Below are 20336 nucleotides of genomic sequence, written 5' to 3'. Positions count from 1 at the left end.
TTACGAATGAGGCCTGCCGTAGGCCTTGAGAACGGCCTTACACCGCCTTGTGGATCAAATCCATACGATAGATAGAAAACAGATATCAAGAACAATCTCCTGTACACCGTGAGCACGGTTTAAGACCGCCTTAAAAAGAGCAAGGCGTCGCCTTGAGTACAGTATGATACCGCCCGATTTTAGAGAACGGCACGAAGGCCGCCTACGTCGTTCTTCAAACGACCGAGAATGTTCTGAGAACAGTATATAACCGCCTGTTGATGCCTTTTCGAGAACGGTATATAACCGCTTATTGATGCCTTTCGATATTTAGCTCTCGAAATTACACACTCTCTTTCTCCGTTTTTAAGATGCAACTAACTGACTGCGACTGCGACTCACTCACTGCCAGGACAAAAGCGTTGCAAGCGCCTCCGCCTTTGCCCTCCCCTCTCCTTGGGCCCGTCGACGCGCCCTTTCAGTAGCGCCGTGCGCATTGTTGGCCGTCCAAATATCGAACGCGAGTTTTAAATTCCTTATGAGCTTTTAACATTACCGCCCACCTTCGTTAACTAGGGGGTTAACGAAGAATCCGGAGCTTACTTTTGGATTGGTAATGGGCAGAGTTTCACAATGGGCCGTTTCAGGATTGTGGTTTGAGTGCGTACGGTGACAACTCGTGTATGGCCGTCTTTTCCAGGATGCGTATCAATTATTCGACCGAGAGGCCATTTCGATGGAAGACCTCTCGTCGATGACTAGAACCATTGTCCTCTTTTCTAGCGAAGGCGTTGGATTGGTCCATCATGACCAAAAGCTTTCTAGCAACTGACGTAACAGCTGCCATCGAGATAATCGGGAACAGTTAACATGTTCCAAAGAAGGTTCAGGCAGAACGGTGGATGCAGTTCCTATGAAAAAATGACCAGGTGTTAGAACAGTCAAATCGTCTGGATCATCGGACAGAAGACACAGTGGCCTCGAGTTTAATACTGCTTCTATCTAAGTTAGCAAGGTCGTCATTTCTTCGTAAGTTAATAGATGAGAGCCAACTATTCGTTTCAGATGAAATTTTATCGACTTAACGGCGGCCTCCCATTTGTTTCCGAAATGAGGAGCACTGGGCGGGTTAAATCGCCATTGCGTTCTGTCATTTGAGAGTAGCGATGCTAATCTCTCTTGCTCTTGAGATGCGGTAGAGAACAATCTTTTTAATTCAGCATCAGCGCCTATCAAATTAGTCCCACAGTCACTGGATAACGTGACGCAGATGCCTCGTCTTGCAGTAAATCGTTTGTAAGCGACGATAAATGCATCGGCAGAATAATCCTTCACTAATTCAAGGTGCTCTGCTGAGGTAGAATAGCAAACGAAAACGACGATATATGCCTTATACGTGCGTTTTTTCCTCTCCATGTTTTTATTAAGAGCGGACCTGCGTAGTCAATTCCAGTATGTAAGAATGGTCGTGTTGTTGGAGTAACACGTTCGGATGGAAGTTGCCCCATGAGTTGCTGCGCCCTTTGTTGCCGATACCTTGTGCATATAACACAGCGTAGAATATAACTGATCACCGACAATCCAGTAGTAATTTCTGATGAAAGTCAACGTGATTTGAGTGCCTCCGTGACATGTCCTGGTATGAGCGTCCGCGATGATCAACTGGGTGAAAGTTGAATGCATTGGCAATATCAAAAGGTGTTTGCTCTCAGGAGTTAATTGTGAATTTCGAAGCCGATCTCCGGTTCTTAGTAATCCAGTAGAGTCTAGAAATGGAGTCAAATTGTTAAGAGAACTGGACTTTGGCAAAGACAACTTTGAGACAGAAGCTTAACTTCATAAGCAAAGTGTGTATTTTGAATGATTTTGACCCAGTAGGCTTTAGCTGAATCAATTTCCATAGTGAGTGGTCCGAGAGTCTTAATTTGCAAGTGCTTAAGGGATAGACCACCTTGACACTTTCAAAAAATCGAATTTTTTTTTGCTTAAAATATTCCTTATAGTCTTAAAAATGATATATATTAGACCCGACTTCGAAATCACAAAGGAAAATGATATTTCGAGTGAGTATAGTGAAGCGCGTCACCGTGTTGCGCTACGTCGTGTAAGCGGCTTATTGAAAGAGCCTGTTACCTGCAAGGGGACACTTATTCTTATGAATTTTTTTTTGTACCTGTACATGGCTTTTATATTATGAGATTATTACATAAATTTAATCATTGTTAAACAAAGATATATATTTTACAATTTTACAGATGATATACATGAGATACATAATCAGAATGATGACTCTGATTGCAACAGCAGTGTTTATAGTTATAATTTTATAGATGATATACATGAGATACATAATCAGAATGATGACTCTGATTGCAACAGCAGTATTTATAGTTATGAATATCCTGATTTCACTTCAGACGATGACAAAACAGAAGAATCAGATACTGAGTTTAATGATGATGAAGCAGAGTTATTGAATAATAAGATGAAGACTTCATACAAGATATTGCTACATGGATGAGACAATTCACAACATCATGAGAATCCAAGGTTAATTTATTGAGAATTTTAAATTTACATACTAATGTAAAATTTCCAAAAGATCCACGAAAACTTCTCCACACTCCTACATCTACTGATATTAAAGAAATGTGTCAAGGACAATACTGGCATAGTGGTTTAAGAAACGCAATTATAAATATTTTAAATAAAAGGCAATATTTACAATTATGTTTAGATAATAAAACAATTAATCTCTTTATAAACATTGACGGTGCACCTCTTGGTAAATCAACACAAAAGTGTCTGTGGCCTATATTATGCTCAGATGATATTCTTAAAGAAGTTGATGTTGTCGGTATCTACTATGGAGAAGAAAAACCGAGTGACTCGAATAAATTTTTAGAACCATTCATAGATGAAGTAATTTTATTAATCAATGAGGGTATTGATTTTAATAATTTTAATTATAAAATACGAATTAAAGGATTTATATGTGATGCACCAGCTAAGGCGTATATTTTAATGGTTAAAAGCCACAATGGCTATGATAGCTGCACAAAATGCTGTATGCATGGAATTTATTTTAAAAACACAATATGTTTTCCAGGATTTTGCGATATACTTAGAATTGATGAAATGTTTGAAAATTTTAATTATAATTTAGATTATCAAAATGAAAAAACCAAGCTCATAAACATACCATACTTAGAATTGGTATCTAACGTCCCGCTAGATTATATGCACCTTGTGTGCTTAGGAGTGATGCGTAAGTTAATTCAGCTTTGGTTAAGCAGACTAATAAAAAAACATGTACGACTTTTGTCCAACATTATACGTGAAATTTCTGATGCGCTAACAGATTTAGTAAAATTTATACCATCAGATTTCAGTAGAAAACCAAGAGCTCTGAAATACTTAAAATATTGGAAAGCAACGGAACTTCGTTTATTTTTATTATATTTAGGACCATTAGTTTTGCGTAAACGTTTAAGTAAAGATGTATATAATCATTTCCTAGAATTACATGTCGCTATTACTATTTTAACTTCACCAGTTCTTTCCTTTAATGATGTAAATGTATCTTATGCGGAACAACTATTAAATCATTTTGTTTCAAGCTTTGAAACATTGTACGGTAACAAGTATATTAGTCATAATGTGCATAATTTGCAACATATTGCAGCAGATGTTAGAAAGTATGGGGCCTTAGACGAATTCAGCACATTTCGGTTCGAAAATTTTATAGCAATGTTAATAAAACTTGTGAAGAAAGGTGAAAAGCCACTCCAACAAATTTCTAGAAGATTGAAAGAGTATGAATTAACATCACAAATAAAAAAAAATTTCCTGAAAATTTAATTAGATTAAAACAACGTCATTATAATGGTACTATGCCTCGTAATACATTCTTTTCAAAACAATATAAAAAAATGTACAAAAATGATTTTTACATTTGTATCACAGATAAGACGAGTGATTGCTGCTTGTTAGATGATGGTACTATTATTGAAGTACTAAATTTTGCTGTACATAATAATATACAATATGTTATCGGTAGAGAATTAGTTAAATTAAAAAGTTTATATAAATATCCTATAAGTTCATCTGATTTTTCGATCTACGTATGTAAAGGAAATAAGATTATTTTATCGTGGCTTTGTTCATCTATAAGAGCCAAATTACTAAAATTACCTTACAATAATAAAAAAGATTCCGTTGTCGTTTTTCCCATTCTCCATACAATTAATGATATATAAGATTTAGTAACTTTTTGTAATTACAATAACTTTTATAATTTTATATCTACTTATTAAATATAAAATAAATAAATAAAATATATATATATATATATATATATACATTCAGAAAAAATATATACATGTATTTCTACTCTGTGTTTTATTGTTTTATTTTATCTACATTTTAATTTGATCATTATTTACTAAAAAGATTATTTTTTATAAAAAATTTTGTTTTTTATGATATATATATACATATATAATTTTATTAGAATATTTAATTTATTTATTTTTCAATAAAATTCTTCATTAACGCATTATTTTAATCAGCATGTTCTAGAAAATTTAAATGTAATAATTATAAAAACTTAATTTTATATTTTAACATCTGTCAGCAAGTAAGAAATATATAACACAATATATACAAATATATAATGTTGCATTATGCGTTATATTTCTGAATGTTCAGAATATATAATATAACGCACATACAATATAAATGTAAAATGTTACTTTTATTTATGTATGAGGAATGTTTCTGAATAATTACATATGCAATATTTCTTGTGCAATATTTCAGAAATTTTTAGAAATATTTTAAACGCAATGTTACAACTGAAATGTTAATGAAATATTTCTGCATCATTTCCGTACATTACATTATTTTAGTTATATTACATGCCGAGTGGGAACGTTTTTTTGTTGGCTTACTGGAGTCATTGGAAGAATCACTTTTTCTGAAAATTAATATTTATATGCTATTATATAAACAAATTACAGGAAATTAAAAAAAAGTAAATATAAATATATTTCAAAGTGTACCTCTTCAAATAATTTTGTGTTTTTGTAGACACTGCAGTTTCTTTTATTGAAATATCCATTAATTCTTGTGAATTTTTGTCCATTTCCAGGATAGTATCTTCCATATTTCTAAATAATATCAAAATTGTTAAAGGTTTGCAAATTCCCTATATTTCTATCATATTATAAAAAAATCACTAAAAACACAAATATACATATATATACATATATATATATATATATATATATATATATATATATATATATATACCGGGTGTCCCGGAACACCCTTAACAACGCTCGTGAGCAGACAGAGCACAGTAAACTGAGCAAAAAAGTCTTATACCATTTTGCGATTTTCGCAATAATTATTAAAATATTAATTAAAAACGCTTAGCGAACAATCTCAGTAAACAAAAGCGCAATAAGCTAACAAATTGACAACAGAATTACGTAAGTTGCTAGCAAATTGACATCTGTTATGTCCGCATTAAGCTTATGGTTTGCTAGCAGATCCTGCTCACAGACTTCGACAGCAGATTGGCGGCAGAAACCGAGCAGGATCTGCTAACATGAGTTGACTTTTTAAATAATTTAAATGTCTCATTTTATATGAATGGTCTAAAACAGCAGATTCTGTTCGGTTTCTGCAGTTAATCTGTCGTCAGATTGCGCGCGCGTAGATCTTTGATTTTTGGTGACAATCTGAAGTGAACTAATGTTAGCAGATCCTGCTCGGTTTCTGTCGCCAATCTGCTGTCGGAGTCTGTGAGTGTAGGATCTGCTTGATTTTTATATCAATTTGGCGATTTAATCGATCATAACAATTTCTGTACCAAATTTGTATCTTTTTTGCTGACGATAGTTAATAGCAGACACTTGGCATAATCTGTTTTCGACAGATTTGTCTATCTGGGATATTATACATATCTACAAGATGTCCGGTAATAATCGCCCCAACTCTCTAGGGCAGATAGAGCAGGTCAAAGTGAATATAAAAGTCCTGTATCATTTTGCGATTTTCGCAATAATTATTAAAATATTAATTAAAAACGCTCAGCGTATAAGCGCGCACCGCATATAGCGCTCAGCATACCCTGAGCGTTTTTAATTAATAGTTCAATAATTATTGCGCTAATTGCAAAATGATACAAGATTTTTATGTTTAGTTTGACCTGCTCTATCTACCCTAGAGAGTTAGGGCGATTATTACCGGACATCTTGTAGATATGTATAATATTGTTTGCTAAGCGTTTATAATTAATATTTTAATAATTATTGCGAACAGTGTCCTTCTATCTTTGTTACTCATTAAAAGTTGAACAAAGATAGAACGAGCGCTGTTAGCACTAATAGGGTCTCCCCGAACGCGCCCAAGAACAGATGAGGCATGTTGTCTCTTTTTATTTTTGGGACATCTCTTTTACCAAATCAGCGGTTTATATATAATAAGTCTATGGACAAAATATAAATATGCCGCTGTAGTCGCCATATTAGGTATCGATCAAAAAGACGGACGCAGTTGGCGTTTCTCTATTATTTATGAGTCATCTACAGTGGCCGTAGAACATAAGGTCGCAAGCAAATTGACCAATGACAATCAAGCATTTTCAAAAATGCTTGACTATCATTGGTTAATTTGCTTGCGATCTTACGTTCTACGGCTATTGTAGACGAGGCTTTAGGCCGGGTCTACAATAGCTGTAGTAAGCCTTAAGTCGTAAGAAATGAACCAATCATATTCATTATTCTTCTCTAAAGTCAATTGTAATTGGTTAATTTCTTAAGGCCAGTCTACAATGGCAGTAAGCGATACAGAGTAAGGAGTAAGAAGTAACAACTGACGAATTAAAAGCCGGGAGTAACGAAATGGGTAAATCCCATTTCATACTCTTTACTTCTTGCTCCTTACTCTGTACCGCTTACGCCATTATAGACTGGCCTTTACAGCTTAAGGCTTACTACATCTATTGTAGACCCGGCCTTAGGACTACTGGCAGTGAATATCAGAACGCAGCCCCATATATATGGAGATCGCACAAAGCTCTATCTATATTTAATATATCTATGGTCAAAAATTGCTATTATGTTTCACCTTTCTATGTAAATTTTACAATGTAAATTTTATTCTGATTGTGAGAAAAAGAGGAAGAAGGGAATAAACATTTCGCGTTTACGTATATAATTGAAAAGAATGCAAGTCGATATGGTCGACAATTACGAGCTGAAACATCTGTCTAATCCTGTCATCCAACAGTTAGATGATAATATGCAGTTGACATTGATAAATCTTCCTGATGTTTGTTTGGAGGCGATCCTGTCTAACCTTTCTTACGATGAGATTTCTAAATATAGAATCGTAAGTAGAAATCGGCATTTAATTAATCTCTTGCGAATTTTCCATCAAATCATTGCTCTATTTCAAAAGTCTGTTTCGATATTATTCGTTATACAATCTTGGAAGTCTTGAAAATTTCAATTGGTTTTGAAGGTCCCGAGCTATAATTTTGACCTCTTATGTCAATAGATATCGATAAATCGATTTTATTTCTATATAATTAATAAATAATTCTTATTTAAATAAATATTAATGTGTTATACCTATTTTACTTTCTCTTTTTATTATTAAATTTATTTTCAAGATAATCAAGATCAAAAATTTTCATGACCAATCAAGACTGTCAAGAAAAAAATTTATATAAATTCAAATAATATTCAAACTGATTAGAATTTCTTATAATAATTTAAAACATCTTGATTTTCATTACTAACCGTAAGATTATCATTTAATATCTATAAAGGATTCTCTATAAAGCAATAGTTTGTATCAGTCAACATATCTGACAATATTTTTTTAAATAGGTTTGTAGACAATTTAATCGGATCTGCAAGAAGTTACTTAATCGTGGTTTTAATCTGATGGAAAAATATCATGCACAGTGCCTTCGTGCAGTGAAAAGTAAATTACCAAGGAGAGAATCGGAACGAAGAAGTCATCCTCTTGCACGTCATTGTGATATATTAACAGCGATAGAAACAAGAATTTCCATGTTATCAATGACTTTCATTAAATATGTGGATCTGAACGTTTGTTGCTTTATTCCAGGAAAGGTAATTAGTTTTTACTTTATAAAAAGCATAACAATCATTATCATTAATTTTAGGATTGATAAATACTCGTATATAATTTAGAATAATTTTCTAAGATTTTAAACTCAAAAATTAGTTTGCTCAACAGTTGTTTAATTATTTCTAAGATTTTATAAGAATACATTAAATCGATTTCTCTTTGTTGCAAAACAAAGATTTGAAAAAAATTATTACTTGATGTTAAATAAAAAAAGTTATTAAGTGTTGAAGATGCACATTTAAAGGTTAGGAACTTGACATATCAATATAATACTGATATAAGCATGTGTCTTATGATATAAGTATAAGCTGCATAATAAAAATAATAAAATAGACAAAATTTTGAAAGATATGATAGTAGTATATTTTACATTACATATATATATATATATATATATATATATATATATGTGTCTTATATTTTTTTATATATTTTATAATCATAAGAATATTTTATAAATGCTCAAATATATAAAAATAAATTATTTGATACATGATTATACAGTTACAGATAAGTTTATAACTAATATTGATAAGATTGTAATAATATATTTTAAATAAATTCGTAAATTGTTACCGCTCGTATTCTAATTATAATTAATAACTATTGAACCAACAAACGAGCAAATTTAACTATATGTTCACAAAAAATAATATTTATTCTTGTTCTAAATTACAACATAAACGTTTCGGCTGTACGCAGCCTTCTTCAGTACATTCCGAACGCAAAAACAAATACAAAAATTTATCTAATAAGAACTACAATCAAATCCTTATTTTTAGACCCTGCATCAGTACATATAATGGAGCCTTTTGAGCATCCATGGTGGTTTTTACCACGAGCAAATTATGAACAAGCTTAATTGAAATCTATGTCGGTAAACATGTAATAAAGTTCTTTAACAATTTTTTCGGTTATGTACAAATCAGAAATATAAGATTAATTGTTAGAACGTCGCTAGTCCAACGTAAAATACAATGTTTTGCACCATCATAAGTTATTCGTGACCAATTATTCTCTCATCGGTTGAAGGCGAGAATTTACACTTATCCACTAACAATCTATGCCTTTTTTTTTAGATGCGTGGATTTGTATATTCTATAAAAATATCAAAAATTACGTTAACGTTGCTGTGAGATGTTAAAATCCTAATGATACTACTTAATTGCACTCTTATCGTCTTAAACCATGGATGCTCAAAAGGCTCCATTATATGTACTGATGCGGGGTTTAAAAATAAGGATCTGATTGTAGTTCTCGTTAGATGAATTTTGTATTTGTTTTTGCGTTCGGAATGTACTGAAGAAAGCTGCGTACAGCCGAAACGTTTATGTTGTAATTTAGAACAAGAATAAATATTATTTTTTGTGAACATATAGTTAAATTTGCTCGTTAGTTAACCCAATAGTTATTAAATATATATTTGAACCAAACATCTTGTCTGAAGTATTATTTCTACAATCAAAAATAAAAAAGTTTTTGGGGTGGTACATTAAAATGGGTCACCCTGTATACAGAATGGCCCATTTTGAAAGATGCATTAATATTTCTCAAAAGCCAAGTTTTCCAAAAAATGTTTTGTACAAAAATTTTATGTTTTTGAGAAGGATATAAGATAGTGCAAAGTTTGATCTTGAGTGAGAGTTATGAGATTATTTCAAGGCATCTTTATAATAATTTTTAGAATGGAGACCTAATTTATATAAGTCGATTCCTTGCAACATTCAGCATAAAAAATTATAAAGGAATAGAATATGGCAAAAATTAGATAATTCACGAGATATACTTTATATTTAATTTATAACTTTTAACTTATAACTTTTTACACCAAATTTTATAATTTTTAGAAAACAGTATTATTTAGACAATAACCAAATTAAGGCGGTCTTCTATAGTTAAATAACAACAATTTACAAATTGGCTAATGAGGGCCCAGCTCATATTTGTGCGCTCACTGAGCTTATAATAACTGAGTTTGGGCTCCAATTTGTAAATTTCAGTATTATTTAGTTTAAAATACATATTTTCGAAAAATATCAAAAAATGTTTTGCACAAAAGTTTTATGATTTCGAGCAGTTTGATCTTGAATAAGAATCATTTCAAGGTCATCTTATTTTTCTTTTAATAAAATTATTCTAATTTGTGTTTATATAAGACCTTGGTGCTTATAAGATCATATTGAAATCAACTTTGTTTTTTTAAATGAAATTACCGTGACTTTTTTATATAAATAGAGTCTTCGTAATATTTGGTGTAAAAAGTTATAAGTTTAAAGTTATAAATTAAATATAAAGTATCTCGTGAGTTATCTAATTTTTGCCATATTCTACCCCCTTTATAATTTTTTATGCTGAATGTTGCGAGGAATCGACTTATATAAATTAGGTCTCCATTCTAAAAATTATTATAAAGATGTCTTGAATAATAACTATTTTACAAAACAGTTTTTCATAATTAGCGTCTATACTTGGCAGCTTTTTTCACTTTTTTTAAAAAGATAAGTTTTTAGAGTTTTTATATATATATATATATGTAATTTAATTTTGCAAATTTTGCATGCATCTTGTTTATACTTAATATTATTGTTATTATTGTATTAAATAAGTATATTATTCATTAGCAATTATTCATTAGGTAATTGATGAAATTTTTCGTGTGCTTCGATTAATTCGTGAAACAAAGACACCACCTAGAGCACATGAGATACTTCAAGAATTGCGAGATATAAGCAGTATGGCTATGGAACATTTTGATGAAAAGATTTTACCAGATTTAAAACACAATATTTGTACATCTATGATTGGAACTGTGAATTCGTACGACATACCTGGTGGGGTCATGATCTCCCCCAGTAGAAATAATTCTGCACTGCCACATTGCAACAATCATAGCTCAACTTGTTCAGAAAAACTTAACCAGACTTTTAAGAAAATTAACGCTCGTATGAAAAGGAACAAGATATTTTTCTTATCTACAAGAAATCAAATGGGTAGAATGAAGCTCAGAATGCAAAAGCAAGACTATCAGATACGGATGCAAAACTTGAAATTACAGAAACAAGTAAAAAAGATACATGATCAAGACATGCAGTTAGCTGAAATGCGAAAGCATCTTGAAGAATGGGAGCAGAAGATGGTCGATTTAACTACTGAACTGAGTCGGGCGCGAGAAGAAACTCAGAATTCTGATTCATTAGAAAATCGTAAACGAAAAGCACACATTGATATTATCAATGCTGATGCCGAGACGCTTCAACAGACGAATGAATTGCATGCCAAAAAGCGCAAACTCATAGTAGAAAGAAAATCATCAAGTGACGCACAGGACATGAAGTTCAAAAAATTTATGTCAGAATTACTTGCAAAAAGTGCGTTAGATAAATACCTTGTCGATCCATCGTGCTCACGCTAATTTGGCTTTTCTACATTAATATTTTTAGCACGAAAATTTTTGCAGAATTATTATATTCTTTGTATAGAGTATTTTATAACAGATACAGCAGTTACAGATAAAAATATTATCCAAGTTAAATGATTAAAATATTTAAATTTTTATCTAATTATTTGCTATTTTTAAACAGCGATTAAAAAATTAAGCAAGAAATGAAAGAATCTTTGATCAATTAAACTGCTTTTTGTTTTATTATATAGGATTATAATATAATGTACAAAATTGATGTATCCAGCCAATTCATAATGTGTTACTGTAAGATTTATATACGCGATATACAGTTCTAATATAAAATATTACAAGAGAAGGTTATGTTATTAATTAATATTAAGGAAAATATTATTTTATTATGCATTTATCAAGGAATTAAAGCAAGGACAATAAATTATATGTTGCAATGATATACAAATGTACATTTTCTTAAACTAATACAATGGATTGGTTAAAAAGTTAAAGACAATCAAAATTCACTTTGATAATACTTTAATAAAAAAAAAGACCCAATTCTACATTGATTAAGAATTAAGGAAGCTACTGAAAGATGGCTCAATATTATCTAAAAAAATGTATTTATTAAAGGTATATTATATATATACATATGTGTGTGTGCGTGTGCGTGTATATATATATATATATATACATACACATATATACAGGGTGTCTCAGAATGACCGTATCACCTCTCGAGTGCAGGTAGAGCGGCTTAAATGGAATAGAAAAGTCGTGTACCATTTTGCGATTTTCGGAATAATTATTGAGAAATTAATTTACAAAGATCGGTAAATCCGGCGCGAGTATCAGGCCGCTGCAAAAAAGATGGCAAGAAAGACGGCCCTAAGGACGGTCGCTAAGCGCGCGCGGCGTAAATAGGCGCCATTGCCTCGCGGTTACCAGGGGCATAGACGAGAAGCGTTGATAAGAACAATAGATTAAGGGTCGAGAGGACCCACGGTGGAGACCTCATGCGGAGACTTCGGAACTACAAATTCTTTTCGACGATATTTCGGCTATAAATTAAGAAAGAATCATATTTAACAATGATATTCTTATTCAGGAGGATTTCTCGCAGCCCGCTAAAGAGCGATTTTTTGGAAAAAGGCTTAAAATAAAATTTCATAAAATTGACATGAATAAGGTATACTGATCGTGAATGAAGTATACAGATCAGGTGCACCGATTGTAATTATTATAAATTTTTTAAAAGCCAAAATGCAAAATCCGGCTCTTTAGCGGGGTAATAAACTTTACAAAGAATGTAGCAAAAAAAGTTTTATAAAGAAATACAACTTCTTCGAGGCAAAATATTACCGAATAGAATATTGTATCTGTACCTAAAGTGCAAGTACAGCTAATTGTAAGAAATTGAGTTGGCAGCACCGCTTGCTAAGGAGAGACAATGAAAGACAATAATGTCGTCTTCGTCTCTCTTAAAATGCAATGATGTACGTATACAGACATACACCAATACATTGAATAAGAATTCATTTCTCAATGTTGGTGACAGTGACGCTGGAATTTTCTCGTCGATCCTGTCGACCCTTAACGATTATTATTTAGCGACCGGCCTAGCGGTGGACCGTCTTTCTCGTCATCTTTTTTGTGGTAAGCCGTCCTTCTCGCCATCTTTTTTGCAGCGGGCTGATACTCGCGCCGGATTTGCCGATCTTTGTAAATTAATTTCTCAATAATTATTCTGAAAATCACAAAATGGCACAGGACTTTTCTATTCCATTTAACCCGCTCTACCTGCACCCGAGAGGTGATATGGTCATTTTGAAACACCCTGTATATACAGGGTGTTTCAGACCACCCGTACCACTCTTTTATCTCGGAAACAAAGCGTTTTAGAGAAAAATATTTCAGACAAAAGTTGTACGGTTTAGAGGAGGCCATAAAATGGTACCATTGGTTTGACCTTGAATAGTTGTTGGAAGGTCATGTAAAGGTCACCTTGAATTTTTTAAATGAGACACCCTATATATTATTGCATATTCTTGTAGCTTACCTCGAGAGCTTTCCAAAATACTTATGACAAAGTATTTTTCATAAGACTTCAAAGTTGCAGTAATTTGATCTAAAATGTAAGATATCTCGTAAAATATTCATTTTTTGATTATCTTACTCTAATACTTTTATGCACGAGACAAATCAATTGGCATAATTAAAACGCATAATTATGTTAAAGTAAAAATCTGAATTTGCAACTAGCAGTTACACATTTTTACTTTAACATAATTATGTGTTTTCTTTACACCAATTGATTTGTCTCGTTATTTTGTGCATAAAAGTATTAGAGTAGATAATAAAGATAATAAAAAAATGAATATTTTATGAGATATCTTGTATTTTATGTCAAAATACTGCAACTTTGAAGCTTTAAAACCTAAAAATTATTTAATGAAAAAACATTTTATTATAGTGTTTCGGAGCGCTCTCGAGGTAAGTTACAAGAATATGCAATAATATATAGGGTGCTTCATTTAAAAAAATTGAGGTAACCTTTATTGAGGTGATCTTCAAGTGACTCTTCAAGGTCAAATCAATGGTACCATCTTATGGCCCCCTTGAAACCATACAACGCATATCTGAACCATTTTTCTCTAAAATCAAAAATAAAAGAGATATTTGGGGTGAACACTTAAAATAGGACACCCTGTATATATAGATATATATACATATAATATACCTTTAATAAATACTACATCATTTATATATATATATAGGGTGTCTGTAATAATCGCCTCACCTCTCTAGGGCAGATAGAACAGGTCAAACTGAACATAAAAGTCCTGTACCATTTTGCGATCCTCGTAATAATTATCGAGAAATTAATTAACAAAGAAAACACATAATTATTTTTAAGAAAAAATCTGAATTTGCAACTAGCAGTTACACATTTTTACTTTAACATAATTATGTGTTTTAATTACGCCAATTGATTTGTCATTATTCTGTGCATAAAAGTATTAGGATAAGGTAATCGAAAAATGAATATTTTACGAGATTGTATTTAATGTAAAAATATTGCAACTTTGAAGCCTTATAACTCGAAAAGTATTTAATGAAAAAATATTTTATTATAGTGTTTTGGAAGGCTCTCGAGATAAGCTACAAGAATAAAAATAGAGGTTTTTATTTAAATAGACATTAATGATCTTGACCTGATTTTGACAAGATCACTCAAGGTCAAGTCCACATTTCCATCGTGTGTTTCCCTTCAAACCATGCAACTTTTGTCTAAAACATTTTTCAATAAAATCATCGATTCGCAAGATAATCGACCATATCACTTAAATTAAAACACCCTGTGTATATACAGGGTGTCCGGTAATAATCGCCTCACCTCTCTAGGGCAGATAGAACAGGTCAAACTGAACATAAAAGTCCTGTACCATTTTGCGATCTTCGTAATAATTATCGAGAAATTAATTAAAAAAGATCGGCGAATCCGCGCGAGTAAAGCACGCGCGGCGAGAAGGCCGTCCCACCGCTATGCGGTTACTAGGCGCGCTACTCATACGCATCCATTTCCAGTCGTAGACCGCTCCTCCTATCATTCAATGAGCGTCTAGTAACCGCGTAGCAGTAGGATGGGCCTTCTCGCCGCGCGCTTGTACTCGCCCAGATTTGTTAATCTTTGTTAATTTCTCGATAATTATTTCGAAAATTGAAAAATGGTAGAGGACTTTTCTACTCAGTTTGATCTGCTCTACCTGTATATGAGCGGTGAGGCGGTTATTACTGGACACCCTGTATATATATATATATATACAACGTGGACCAATAACTATTAGCACCTTAAATATCTTCGAATCTGTAAGGTCTAGAAGAAAATCTGTAGAATTAAAATCGCACGATACAAAAGGGGCTATTATATGCCGATAAAAACTTTTGTCCAGGTGGCGCTTCGGAGATATCAAGGTCATTTTCATTTTTGCAGATTCAAAGATATTTAAGGTGCTAATAGTTATTGGTCCACGCTGTATGTATATATATATATATATATATATATATATATATATATATATATTACACATATAATATATCAATATTAAACATTCTTAATTTTTCATTTAATTTGAGTTTCATACTCTGTAAAAAAAAAAATAAATTTTTTGATCAATACATACTACTTTATTTCAAATAGGTAACATTTCAACCATTGCAAAATATTAATTTTATTTTTAGTGTTACGTATGCGTCTTTAATATGTGTATAATTGTTTTTGTTATAGTATTAGTATTGTATTTGTATATAAAGGTATGTATATAATCATATTATATATAAAAAAAGACTGTAATTCATATTAAACATTATTCAGCATACACAATTTAACTTGGTATTTTATTATTGACCTGAATTTTTTTTAATTTGCAAAGAAAAGTCCAAATTTTACGATTATCATATTTGTGAAAAAATTCTACTCCGTGGAATGCGTCAAACTATACAATTTCGTGGAGACAAAACACGTTCGTACTTTTGAAAATATAGTGGTAAGGGGGGAGGAAAAATTCAAAATAAAAAATTTTTTTTCAAATACGACAATTTTTCGTAGAGTTATGATTATTTAAAGTTATGTGAAATTTTGGTATAAATTTTTGTGATAATTTTGTTGCCCAGTGTATATACATATATAGGGTGAGTCATTTTAGACGCACGCCATTATTTTGGAAACAAAGCATTTTAGAGACAAATATTTTAGATAAGAGTTTTACGATTTTGAGGAAGCCATAAGATGGTACCATTGGTTTGACCTTGAATAGTCATTTAAAGGTCACCTTAAATTTCTTAAATGAGATACCCTATATATTATTGCATATTCTTGTAGCTTATCTCAAGAGCTTTCCGAAACACTATAATAAAATGTTTTTTCATTAAATACTTTTCGAGTTATAAGGCTTTAAAGTTGCAGTAGATATCAAATACAAGATATCTCGTAAAATATTCATTTCTTGATTATCTTATCCTAATATTTTTATGCACAGAATAATGAGACGAATCAATTGGTGTAATTAAAACACATAATTATGTTAAAGTAAAGATGTGTAACTGCTAGTTGCAAATTCAGATTTTTCTTAAAGATAACTGTGTTTTCTTTATACCAATTGATTTGTCTCATTATTCTGTGCATAAAAGTATTAAGATAAGATAATCGAAAAATGAATATTTTACGAGATATCTTGTATTTTATGTCAAAATATTGTAACTTTGAAGCCTTATAACTCGAAAAGTATTTAATGAAAAAATATTTTATTATAGTGTTTTGGAAAGCTCTCGAGATAAGGTATAAGAATATGCAATAATATATAGGGTGTCCCATTTAAAAAAATTGAAGTGACCTTCATGTTGACCTTCAAACGACTATCTAAGGTCAAACCAATGGTACCATCTTATGGCCCCCTCGAAACCATAAAACTTTTGTCTGAAACATTTTTATCTAAAATGCTTTGTTTCCAAAATAATTGCGTGCGTTGATTAAAATGACTCACTCTGTATACATATACATATGTGTAATTTATGTATAAAACTTGCGTGTTATAGCGAGTAGATTATCACAGAAAACCAAATGTCCTTATAATAACGTTGTTATAGCCCCAGAAAAGGCTACAGACTTAATGAATATATATATATATATATATACATATAATTATATTGATGCAGGAATGCATCGCGAGCGAAGCGATAATCGCGCGAGCCGCTGACGCAGCGAGCCACGCGCGCCCGAGACCGAGCGCGAACACGAAACCGGAAAGGTGTCACCGAATTGCTAAAAGTACAAGCGAGGAAATTCGACTTTGAACTTCCTCGCCTGCACTAAAACGCGAATTCAGCAACATAACCATATTTGGTCATGTTGCTAAGGGACTCTCTCCGAAAAACCATGCAGTTCGGAGGGAAGCTCAGCACCCGCCGCGATGAAGCGACGGGCAGTCGTTGATTAGAACCTAACGAGTAATAATCGTCACGGGCAGCTGTTAACCAGATTCAACAGAGTCATACACGAATGACTAAGAGATATACGCGCGCCTGAGATAAGTCGACGCGTATCAGACTACCCGTGCGACAGAGCGTACGAGGGATACCGCTCTCTCGCTTCAACCGATATCAAACGCGAGTGACATAACGTTCGCTGGGAGCAGTGACAAAATACCAACCCATTGAGTCTATCTACTGTTATTTATTATAATAAAAGGACGAAGCAAACACATATAAAAACAAGAACTTTATTAAAATAAATAGAGGCCACTGCCCGCCGTATCCCCGGCCTTCCCTGCACAAATCCCGAAAAACCCTGTGCCCCCTCACGGAGGCACAACAATCTGGTGGCAGCGGTGGGATCCAGGGAACACCCCCGGTGGATGTCAAGGAGTTGGCACCTCGACTCGTGCAAGACCTGCAATAACATACAAAGTGCGTAAACAGGCAGGCACGTCAGAAAGTTAGCAAACACTGACGGACATCAAGAAGCCAAGAAAAAACTACATGCAGAGCAGACGACTACGGACCACGAAATAAACAGAGCATCGCAGAATTGGAGCAAGGACGCGAGCCGCCAAGCCGCCCGACCTACGACAACTCCATCGACGACGCATCGCCGCCGGAATGCGACCGCCAGCCTTATCAGCCGCCGAGCGAAGGACGCAACGTCAGCGAGAACCGAGACAGCGAGCGAATATGCGAGCGATACTACTACTGTAAGTCCGAACCAAATTAATTTTAATTAAATTTGCGTGAATGTCGGAAGGAAGAAACTTACCGAAACCGATAGCAAATAAGTCGTGGTTGCTTAACGAACGAGCAAATCGAGCTATAAAATATTGCGAATTAAGTCCCGCGAGTGTAGCCGTAGAAGCGCTCCGAGACATACGCGATAGTGTCCGACGGAACCTCGAAACTCGATACTCGAGTGATAGCGACACAGAGCTACCGAGCAATGTTATAACAGAACGCGAATTTCCATTTACGAGTTTCGACGCGAGTCTTGTTGAAAATAATCCGACTGACCCCACTGACGATTTACACGACTCAACCAGACGAACGAGACCGTATCTTAGTCAAACTCCAAGCCAGGTATCATTCCGGCGAGAATTTTCATTGACATCTTACGAGAGCGAGATTTTTGATCCCGAAGAAATCTACGCACGAACGCGCGAGATGGCAGAAGCTCAAAATCCCCGCGCGTCTACGTCCGCAAACGTGTCTAATGACGCGGTAGACGACGAGATCGCACGATTGCGACGAACAATTAATCAACCGGTACAACCGCGAGAAGAATCGACAAACGATTCTACGTCCGCAATGTTAAGAGAAATGCGCTACGCAATACAATTCTTAACAGAGCAAGTAGCTCAACTACAGCAACGCGATCAAAATACAAGCCGTCGAGAAGAACTTTCCGAAAGCATATATTACGGACGGACCGATCGCGACGTTAGAAACCGACGTAGTATGGCACCCAATTTCCTGACGTTAAAGGAAGCGAGACAAATGATTCCGGAATTTGACGGAATATCGCGACACAAGTTGCAAGATTTCTTGAATTCATGCACATACGCAATATAAAATACAAATCCGGCAGACGAAGAATCTCTTATGCAGGCGATATTATATACAAAGTTACGCGGAAGAGCGCGACAAGATTTTGAAACGCGCGATATACGCACTTTCGATGAATTTCGGACGCAACTCGAAGCTTGTTATCAAACGAAACAAAGCACGATACACTTGCAAGTCGAATTTAATTCATTAAAGCAAAAAACAAGCGAAACCGCCTACACGTTTGGACAGCGAGTCGATCTAGTAGCTAAGAAATTATATGACTATGACCGAAGGAAAAGAGCATACCCTAGAACAAAAACGCACGATTCAGCAAACTATCAGAGACCAAGCGTTAATTAATTATCAAATCGGACTACGCGACGACTTGAAAGTACTCGTACGGTCACAACGCTTCTCGACATTGTAAGAGGCGATAAACGGCGCAAGCTCGGAAGAAAAACTTATCAAGCCGATGGGAGCGAGAACAAACAGTTATCAAAATAAAAATAAACTCGACTCGAATTACTCGCGACCGCCTCGAGATACTAATGCAATATGTTTTAAATGCGGCAAGATAGGACATTATGGACGAGATTGTCGAATGAGCAGATACGCTCTGCCGAAACCCGAAAGACCACGCGTCAATGTGGTAGAAAAATTTTGCAAGTATTGTAAAAAGCGCGGACATAATCGCGACGAGTGTTGGTCTTTAAACAGCCGACCGCAAGGAAAACCACAGGATCGAAAAAACCCGAATAACGCAAATAAATCGAGCGATATTCAAAATAATTCAAAAGGAACACGTTATAAGGCGCGAGGAAAGAGTTCCGACTCCGAGCGTAGTAACGACGAAGAAGAAAGAAGCGATAGCAAGGCAAAGCGCGCGCTGGAATATCAGCTGACACACGTACGACAGACGCGAGATAAACAAAGACTCGACGTCGTAACGATGCCCATACGCGAAACGAAGACAGGGCGCATAAACATGCTATACGATTCCGGTGCGACCATATCACTAATAAAAGTAAAGCATTTAAAAGGCGAAACATTGATATACAATAAAAAATTAGCGTTAATAGGAATAACCGGACACAAAGTATATACAATAGGGAAGATGCATGCAACAATTAATCTAACCGGACAAGACATTAAACATGCAATTTACGTAGTAAAAGACGACTTCCCCATGGAATAC

At 33.7% G+C, this 20336-nt stretch overlaps 2 protein-coding genes and 1 long non-coding RNA gene across 3 annotated transcripts; 2 read left to right on the top strand and 1 right to left on the bottom strand.

Moving 5' to 3' along the window:
• Positions 1-2172: 2172 nt before the first annotated feature.
• On the top strand, positions 2173-4049 carry LOC140673525 (uncharacterized). Its single transcript, XM_072906500.1, has 2 exons — positions 2173-2529; positions 2717-4049. Exons 1-2 carry the CDS (start codon positions 2493-2495, stop codon positions 3838-3840), a joined length of 1161 nt encoding a protein of 386 aa, XP_072762601.1. The 5' UTR covers positions 2173-2492; the 3' UTR covers positions 3841-4049.
• An 819-nt stretch (positions 4050-4868) lies between these two features.
• On the bottom strand, positions 4869-5989 carry LOC140673526 (uncharacterized). Its single transcript, XR_012048069.1, has 3 exons — positions 5858-5989; positions 5043-5150; positions 4869-4957 (listed from the first exon to the last, which is right to left on the bottom strand). It is a non-coding gene; the product is annotated as an uncharacterized lncRNA (long non-coding RNA).
• A 1087-nt stretch (positions 5990-7076) lies between these two features.
• Pall (F-box protein pallbearer) lies at positions 7077-13772 on the top strand. Its single transcript, XM_072905938.1, has 3 exons — positions 7077-7380; positions 7884-8132; positions 10787-13772. The coding sequence occupies exons 1-3, from the start codon at positions 7216-7218 to the stop codon at positions 11561-11563; spliced, it is 1191 nt and encodes a 396-aa protein (XP_072762039.1). The 5' UTR covers positions 7077-7215; the 3' UTR covers positions 11564-13772.
• Positions 13773-20336: the final 6564 nt, after the last annotated feature.

The sequence above is a fragment of the Anoplolepis gracilipes genome, chromosome 14, assembly GCF_047496725.1.
Source record: "Anoplolepis gracilipes chromosome 14, ASM4749672v1, whole genome shotgun sequence".
NCBI lineage: Eukaryota > Metazoa > Arthropoda > Insecta > Hymenoptera > Formicidae > Anoplolepis > Anoplolepis gracilipes.
Note: the sequence above shows the minus strand (reverse complement) of the source record. Positions and strands in the feature narration are given on the sequence as shown.

Excerpts from the sequence above, each read along its gene's own strand:
- LOC140673525 (XM_072906500.1), top strand. The coding sequence starts at position 2,493 with ATGGATGAGACAATTCACAACATCATGAGAATCCAAG. Across the intron at positions 2,530-2,716 it reads CAACATCATGAGAATCCAAG|ATAATAAAACAATTAATCTC; the intron begins GTTAATTTATTG and ends AATTATGTTTAG.
- Pall (XM_072905938.1), top strand. The coding sequence starts at position 7,216 with ATGCAAGTCGATATGGTCGACAATTACGAGCTGAAACATCTGTCTAAT. Across the intron at positions 7,381-7,883 it reads AGATTTCTAAATATAGAATC|GTTTGTAGACAATTTAATCG; the intron begins GTAAGTAGAAAT and ends TTTTTTAAATAG. Across the intron at positions 8,133-10,786 it reads GTTGCTTTATTCCAGGAAAG|GTAATTGATGAAATTTTTCG; the intron begins GTAATTAGTTTT and ends ATTATTCATTAG.